Source organism: Clinocottus analis, unplaced genomic scaffold, assembly GCF_023055335.1.
Source record: "Clinocottus analis isolate CAN_PGR_092001 unplaced genomic scaffold, fCliAna1.0.p SCAF_3, whole genome shotgun sequence".
NCBI lineage: Eukaryota > Metazoa > Chordata > Actinopteri > Perciformes > Cottidae > Clinocottus > Clinocottus analis.
The window spans coordinates 6,670,595-6,679,746 of NW_027176042.1; the positions used below are offsets into that span (position 1 = coordinate 6,670,595).

At 44.6% G+C, this 9,152-nt stretch overlaps 1 protein-coding gene across 3 annotated transcripts in view; it reads left to right on the top strand.

The window, feature by feature from the left end:
- The window catches only part of klhdc8a (kelch domain containing 8A), a 30,697-nt gene extending 21,921 nt beyond the window's left edge, over nt 1-8,776 (top strand). For all 3 annotated transcript variants that reach the window (XM_068594915.1, XM_068594918.1, XM_068594917.1), the window contains 3 exons: nt 6,610-6,711; nt 6,901-7,049; nt 8,029-8,776. In XM_068594915.1, the coding sequence (XP_068451016.1) occupies nt 6,610-6,711; nt 6,901-7,049; nt 8,029-8,082 (305 nt within the window). In that variant the 3' untranslated portion in view covers nt 8,083-8,776. The remainder of the gene's footprint in view (nt 1-6,609; nt 6,712-6,900; nt 7,050-8,028) is intronic.
- Nucleotides 8,777-9,152: the final 376 nt, after the last annotated feature.

A 9,152-nucleotide genomic window follows, 5' to 3' on the forward strand; every position in this document is an offset into this window, starting at 1 on the left:
ACAAGCCTATCAGCAACTTTTAAACTTCTGCAACAAAGCAACTTTTTTCTGATTTGTTTAATGTATCCTACTTGTAAAACCTGTGCATAGACAGAAATGGAAAAATCTGAATTTGTGATTTTGAAACTGGCACAGAACATGTCATGGTGGGTTGGAACCGGCTTTGGTTTTGGTCTTCGTAGAAGCACAAAGGTACCAAATCTGGCAACCCTTTTGGGAAGCAGCACACTGCATCTGCTGATGTCCCTGAAGAAATCTTCAAGAACAAGTCCCAGGCATAAAAGCACAAATTGTCACTTCCAGTGGTTAAACAAGCCACACAACACACAGGGACACAACAGGGATCTCAATTGTAGACATCTAATTCTGTTTACTTGTTTTGAGGAGTACAACTGCATATGTGAAAAAAAGTTTGATTAAAATCTGATAAAGTCACCTGCTTGATTACAGAGGATCGAGCTACTTTGTCTGCTACGAGTATAACACACCTCATGGGCTGATCACACCAGACGCGACTCTCAAAAACGCAAAACCATTGTTTTCCTCTGGTACTACCTTTCATGCAAGCCTTCGAGATGCCGCGCTTCTGGATTTTCGAGCCTTTTTTAGGCGCGCATAAACCTTAAAGTATTCTCAACTTTTAAGGCGCAGAGTTGCACATTTATCAATGTCACACTAGACTCGGGCCCCACAGGCTTAGCGGGGTGGGCATGTTATTGCCCAGGCGTTTTTGAAGCGGCTGCGCTTTTAAAAGTCGCGTCTGGTGTGATCGGCCCCTTAATCTCACTCATTCGTCAATTAGAGATGAATTTTTAGAATTGTAGGAGCCAGGTTTTGACAAGTAAAAAGAATAAAAATACAAGATATGTCTGATTCAACTGAATTGAAGTTCACTGCTACTGTTTATTGGCATACTCTTTTAAGATAACAGATTTCCACTTAGCTTGTTTTGGTTGCCCTTGGTTGCCCGTCCTTGTACTAAGCTAGGCTAAATACCTCCGGACATCAGCTACATACTTAATGAATAGATGTGAGATATCAATGTTACACATGAAAAGGAGTATGCACATTTTAGGTCAGTCTGAAAAATAAGTCGTTGTCTTATGATGACATTGATATTTTTAGTATCCGCAAATGTCCCAACTTCTCCTTCGCTACAGCTTCCATCTTCATTTTGACTTTACTGTGAGAGATAAACATTAAACCATTAACATCAACCTCTGCGCGAGGAGAAATGTTCCAAGCGCTGAAAAGATCCAGCGACGACACCACAAGAGTAACAGGTGAACAAATTAAGGAGGGACCGGAAGGAGGAACGAGAGAGCATGAATCGATAAGTCATTTTAGACAGCTGGATTTGCGGTCACACATCGAGGTCGGTCGAACGGAAGCCAAATAAAGCGGAACGTGGGAGGGATAATGTTAATGTATGATAATGGAGACGGATAGTTTGCCTTTTGTGTGACAGAGAGAGAGGGAGAAAGAGCGAGAGAAAAGGCAGACCAACAGACAGTAACGCAAATGGACGCGTGTTCAAACTGATGCGTATACGCACACGCACATACAAACACACACACACGGGGCAGCCGTACCCCATTTCTCCAATCTAATTTAGGTGGAGATGAGATGGGAGATGAGCTGCGGAGGAAGGGCTGGGGGGACGAGGGGCGTTTTAAATTACAAGATCCAGAAACAGATTGCTTTATTATCCATCTGCAGCAATATCTCTACACACCACACACACACACACGCACACGGCCATGCAATCTGCTGTCACACAGTGATATTCTATTACTGTTCCATTCCATATCGCCCGTATTAAGACACACAAGGCTGTTGGGTGATGATTCGCCATTGTGGGCAAGCTTCAACAAGTACGACAGAAATCACAAAGAACGGAGCCGTGAAAATTCACACAAAGAACGCGGGGGAAAGATGGTCTCAGAATATAGTTTAAAGGATGTGTTCATTCAAGGTAGTACAAAAACATATAAACATATATACACAAATAAAACCATTTGTGGATTTAAGGTGTCCATCTGCCTCTACTGAGACACCATGGTTTCAATGCAACACGTTCTATTCACTTCTATTATATCCCGGTAGAGGTAGTAATCTCAGAGCGAAGGCTCCGCAAGTCGTCGCGGCTCTCCGCCGTGTGCCCTGCTGCAGGATCAGTGCTATTCGGACAAGACTTACAAATATTCCACTGATAAAAGCGCTTGTAACATGTCGGAGGATTTAACAAAGAAGGCCAATTCGTTGTTAATGTTGTAAATATTTTGCAGCCAAGTCAAACTTAACGTAACACATTTAATACTTGACTTCCCTCTTCACAGGGCGTGTACAAAGGCTATAAAGTAAGCCATGAATATATGATATGAGTTTGTAGTAGATTACAGTTCCTCCTCTGCGTTGTGAAGGTTGGGCTTTTGGCTTCGTGATTCTCCAAAACACAATTTGTTTGCACACTCTCCGGCATATCAGAAAGTTCTGAAACCAACCGCGCATCGAGCCTTTGTTCTTTGCTTGTAGCTTGCATGCCATCTGTGGAGGCTCACACCACGGTGCTGCACTTCAGTAGAAACAAACTGTTTACACCAAACTCCCAGCATATTTGTTGCCTCACTTTACTCACATGGAATGGAGTTCGCCGATAAATGGAGTTCAGATCGACCGGTGCCAGGCAAACACTCAAATTAACGCCACGTAGGCATACATACGTGTTGTCCGTACCCAGCAACGTAACGGAAACACATGAGGCCCACCCACGGAATAACCCTGAAAGACAAACCAAGAAGGGGAGGTTTTATTTTGCGTCTGTTGAGGTTGAATGAAGCGTGTGTTGCGATGCTCAGACACATTGGGGGGATGCAGCTACGCACCGAAACACATGAGCGGATATATCGGCAGTTCGCTGGATGTCGAACTGACAGTGTGGGGGGAAGGGATAGAACATTTTCACATATCGTCCAAAGCTCAAGTATTATCAATATTGGAATGAGAGAGAGGCACAATTTGACTTCCTGATAGGTCTAAAAGGAAGAAAAAACAAGAAAACATATTTGGGTAGAGGGAAAGCAGGAGAGCTCAATCGTGATCTGGAACGAGAAACAAGGAGAAGAGCTAAACAGTACTTTCTCTTTGACTCAGTTGTAGGATACTAAAATTGTCGGCCATAGTATCCGTCTGTGAATGTTGCATAAAGATAAGCTCTTCTTCATTGTTTTTCAGACGCTATGAAAACTAAAACAGAAAGCCACAAAGGTGCTTTATTTCCTCTGGCTCCTTAGTTCCTCCAACTGTCAGGTTGAAAAGGTGGAATACATTTTTTTCGGGGTGATTTTGGTAACCCAACCTTTAAAGTTGCTTTTTTAGTTTGTTCCCAGTAATATTGGAAATATGAATGTTACTGCTTTTGCTGCATCCAGTAAATAATGCAGAAACATCAGAAGCTTCTCTGAGGCTTGTGGAAGTCAGCCAACAGTGACAAAAACCTCAAATGATGCCGTCCTCCTGGGGCCAACTAGTAACGAATTTATTCCCACGTTGTCTATGTTTGATTTATGTCCTGCATAAAAACTACCCAAAAGACTTCAGAGCAGATGGAATCAAGCGGAAATGAAGCAAATGTGTTCTTGTTTTGGCCATGACTGTGGGCCAATGTGCAATGATTGGAAAATGTCACAACGTCATGGCGAGATTCTGTCCAAAAGGATCATCTGTGCGGTCCTCGGCATCTTGAGATCTCACAATGGACAAGGCAGACGGAATCCATCAAGAACAGAGAAGCAATCACCATCCTTTTCGAGTTTTAATCACGACAGACAATTACAGAGGAGAGCCGTGGACGAAATTACTACCACACAGAGTACAAAGCCGCAGCCTTCAGAGAATCGCCTCATCTCCCTCGTTCTATTGTCACTCTCCCTCTGTGTCTTTATTCTCCCTCTCTGTATTTTCTCTCTCTCTCCCTCCATCCCTTTATTCTCCTCTGCCGTCTTCCTCCAGGGTAGAATAATGCATGCTGGTGTTTTCCGACAAAGAAAACCTTGGCGCAAAGACTTGTGTAATCCCTCCAAAGCAAAGAGGAATAGAGCCTGCAGTCGCATCTCGGTCTCAGAGGACTGGACCATAAGTCTGTAGTGTGATGTGTTGACACAAGTTTATTTTGTTGAGGAAAATCCAGCCAGTGACTGTCGCCGTTTGAAAAGAAGAATTACTGGTGATGCAGCTTGTGTCCTGCGTCCGTTTTGTAGATCCTCATTTTATTCTTCACTGATTAAGAAATCCATCCAACCATTTTTCGAACCACTTATCCTGTTTAGGGTCGCGTTGGACTTGACCCCAGCTGTCAATGGGCGAAGGCAAGGTACACCCTGGACAAGTCATCAGTCTATCGCAGCTGATTAATAAATGTAAAAAGAAATAGATGCCACTGTTTTACGCAATGCTTCATGTCCTAGTACCTAAACAACATCCCACTACTTAGTTGTGTTAAGGCTATCATTACGTTACGTACTATCATAGTATTTACTGACATGTTTATGTACTAACGTTAGTTACATACTATCATAGTATGTAATACAATTTTTATGTACTAACTTTAGTTACCATAACGTAGTGACATATTAACGTTTCTTACTCACTATTGTCACGTACTGTTATTGTTAAGTTAGTGACGTACTAACCTTAGTTACGTACTATCACAGATACGTACTACCATTGTTCGTACAAACATCGTACGTAACAAACGTTTTGGGTGAGAGCTGCACGGCCTCATTCTTGACCACGTAGTAACTGCTGGAATTTTATTCAACATCTCAGATTTATATAACATACCAGCACCAAATATTTTCCAGGAGGATTTTGCTCTGGAGAGAGAACAGAGCAGAGAGGACCGCCACCTGTGATCTTTATTCCATCCACAGCTCTTCATTACACACTGCTGCACCATCTGGCTACTTATCTCCCTTTCATTCTCCCCACATCTATTTGTTTCCCTCCACCTTGTTGTCTCTGCCTCTTGTTTAAGAGAACGGTTGAGAGTAAATGAGAAAGAGAGGGAGAAATAACAAGTCAAAAAGGAAAGAGAGGAAGAGAATATGAAGTCAATGAGAGAGAGAGAAAAAGGAGAGAGTGTAGATATAAGAAAGAAAATGGGAATATAAATAAGTATGTGAAAAGATAAGGGAAAGAAGAAGAAGCATTTTCTCTATCTTTTTTTTTTAATTCCCCCTCCCTCGCTCCCCAATGAAGTTATCTGTCTTCCTCCGTCACGATTCTCTCCACGCTGGGTTTCCTTCAGATAAACAAGACTTGGCAGCAACAAAACCAAAAAGTGAAAAAGAAAACTTCCGCAGAATCTGCTGGGAAAAGAGAAAGGTGACATCTTCATTTCCTTGTTATCATGTGGAGTACTTCAGCCTTGAATGTGAAGGAAAATGTCACTTCTGCTTCATAATGTCTTTAGAGAACTGTTTTCATTGTCAGTCTTAAGTGTCAGGTAATTAGAGAGATAAAATTAAATTGCAATGTCTTCCCTGCGGCTCGACTGATTTTGATTTATTTCTTTTTGAAATCCGTTTACAATACTTTGAGATGAGAGCTGCCGATAGCTGTTTCCATGGTGGATAAGAAAAAAGCACCTGCTCATCGATGCACCTGCATGCACCTGGGTTCAATTCCCAGCTGTGGCGGTTCTGTATTGGCAGCACCGGCATTAAAGGGTGACAAGCCGTCGAGGGATCATGTGTGCTTGCAGCCACTACTGATTGGTCAGGATATCAGTCAGACCGCAAAAGATAAAGCAGCTTTTTTTTTTTTTAACTGCATCATTTTGCCATTCAAACCAATGCCAAATTGTAATACATTAATACAAAATAAATGATTGTCCAAGCTGTGGCGAAACACGACCACTGGACCAAGTCCAACAATCCACCCTCCACTCAAAAGTAAAGCACACAGCTCGGACCACAACCCATGGCCACAAACAAAGCCCCCCGCACGGCGGCGCAGTGTACTCTGCTTTTCTATCACATATCGGAGCGAAACGTCAGTCTGTGTGTGTAATGTGTGGAACTTGATCTCTGTAAAACCGAAGCTGTGAGGCGAAGAGCCACTGACCAAGCTCTGGAATGCGAGATGCGCTGCTCTTAATTTAGTGCAACAACAAACATGGCCGTACACAGAGTGCCCATCTCCAACCAGGAGACCTGGTGTCAGATGAACTGTAGCTTGTAGATGGCTGGTGTAATACTGCGACCCTAACTCCACCCCTCCTGTCCCCTCTCCGTCTGTTTGTAGTCTCTGTTAGTTCTAACCTTTGTTTGTCCTTGCCATGTGTGTGTGCGTGCGTGTACGAGTGTCTGTGCGTATGTGTGTGTGTGTGTGTGTGTACTGCACATGGCTGCAGCTGGCTTAAGGATGACCTGTTAGCGGCAGGTCGTGCTCAGAAAACAAAGCTCAGCGGCGTCCTGTCCAGCCAGAACAGAGACCACGGTGCCACTGACCTCACGACCCCGCGAGCCCGCTTCGTACGCCGGCGCACAACGCGAGCTCACACACACAAACACCCGCACGTGTCAGCTGTCGTGTCGTCCTCTGCAGGTGCCTGGTTGAAGTCGGAGGAGACGGTGGCGATGAAAACAAAGAGGGCTGACTTTGCCGCCGCGTTCCTGCGCGGACGGATGGTTGTAGCGGGAGGACTGGGTAAGGGTGGACCGTTTGCTCGCTGTGAATATAATGATTGAATTCCGCGTGAATCCCGTGGTGTTTGATTTGTGACAGAACGATCTTAAAGTGACCCACTTATACGTGTCCACATGACTGACATCACCTGCTGCATATATCCTGAGGGGAAACGAAACCGACAAAATAACCTTTTGGGTCTTCTTCCAGGTCACGAGCCCTCGGCGCTGGACACAGTGGATGCCTTCCACCCTCAGAGGAAGAAGTGGGAGAGGTTGGCCCCCATGAACTTCCCCCGATGCTCCACGTCCTCCATTGTCATCAGAGACCGCCTCCTGGTGGTGGGAGGCGTCAACCAGGTAGCTAGACTTAACCTCAAACGGCGCTCGATTAAGATAACTCAAAACCGCTGTGCACAAGCGTCGATTTTCCACGGCGACAGATGTTGATTATTCATGCAGATGTTCGCTATGAAAGTCTGTCGCATTCAAGCTCTCGCCAAGCGGGTTTGCACAATATCATTATACTCGGGTCACAGAGCGCCGCTAGTTTGATCCCTTTGTGGTGTGAAATCAAACAGTAGATATGGTATTTCAGCATGACGTCTTGAAAATCTGTTCAGTAAGTGATCTTATTGATCTGTATTGGATGGCAAGATCAAGAGCATGTCAGATCCCCGATGAAACAGGTCAGAACCGTGTAAAACTGCTGCGCTTGTGTTCAGCCCTGTGCACACTGTGGCTCAGTGGTGTGCAGGGTTGTCCTTCTATTGGTGGTTTAATCCCCAAGTCCGCTAGTCCATGTCAATGTGTCCTTAAGCGAGACACTTAACCCTTAAATTGCTCCCGAAGCGGCGCTTACGGTGTATGAACGGTTACTGATGTGGCACCTTGCATGGTAGCTCCTCCCATTGGGGTGTGAATGGGTGAATGATGTCATGTAGTGTCAAAGTGCTTCGAGTGGTCGGCAGACTAGAAAAGTGCTATAGAAGTACAGGTCCATTTACACTGTCCAGGTGTGACAGCTATCTAATGCACTAAAGGGACACTCAAGCACGCATTGAAGTGCTGCATTAACTTCTGTCCGTCACCAGACTTCGATCTCGCCACGCGGGTCCCGATAATGTCGGGTGACAATCGCACCGACTCAGTCCGTGCGACTTTATGTTCACTCCTTGTGGAAACAGGAAACTGGACCAGAACTAAATGTGTTGAATCCCCTTAAAATATTTAATTGTTCAGTCACTTAATTAAAGCCTCAGTCAGTTTCTCCACTGAGTATCATGAAGTGGAAATACTTCACACTTCTGACCCTCTTTTCTTTCGCTCTCTCTCTCAGGTTCCCAGCACAGCGCACGAGATCCTGTACGTGAAAGAGGAAGAGTATCTGTAGACGGCCCTGATTGAACGCAATAGATGGGCAATTCCACTCCTCTGTACTATCCTCCTGAATCAGACTGTAGTGCAATATACATCATAGAAGCATTAAAAAAAAGATGAGAGTTGGAGTCAGAGTGAAAGTCACCGCCTTTGAGATGTACAGTAACAGACGGCAACGCCCCCTGCTGGGGCTGTATGGACACTGAGCCCCACATGTGAGCACACACACACACATACACACATGCACACTGGAGGAGCTGGGCTCTTTCTTTCTACCGACGTGTGTTTGAGTACGCGACACTGCCGTGTTGTATGTTGCAGTGCCTCCATGAAGAAAACAAAAACGATTTTGTAGCTTGTGCGTCTGGCAATGTGGACACGAGGACAAGCTGTTTTATGGCACATATGCATTTTAGTGTTCTCTGATAGACTCCACGTTTGATGCAATATTTATCATCTTGCAAAAAAGAAAAAAAAGGAAGAACCTCAGCAGGAAGTGGTGAAACGTTTGGTTGAGCTGCAATGTAACCACATTTGCACTAAAGCAATTAACACCGAGGTACCATTGATCCCTTCCGGTGTATTGTGAGGATGGCACTGGGAATCATTCTTCCGTGCACATCTACCTGTGAGTATGATAACTATGATTTAATGCATTTCATGTACGAAAAGAGACCGTATTAAATGGCAATATGTTATTTGTTGAAGACCGCTGTTCGAGGACGAAGGTACGGATCCGGTGCGACGCCGACCGATTGTACACGTGTAATTCCTGCAGCAATACTGTCGTTTCTTCGGTGTTCCCTCTGTGCAACGCGTGCCGTGCTGTAATGACCATCAGGTACTCAGGTTGTGACGTTACAGACCTGTTAATGTGACTGCAGAGATAATCTACCCGCTGGCGTTAGGTCGATGTATGGGATGTGTGAAATATTTCATTGTGTCAAAACTTGTGTTTCATCCCTCAGCATGATCCATTTCCGATCCGTCCGTAATCTTGAGGATACCAGTAGTTTTATTCGGTGGAATAAAAGGGATCTGTGGTTTGTATTGCACTTGTTTTCCACTAGATGGCGGTGATCA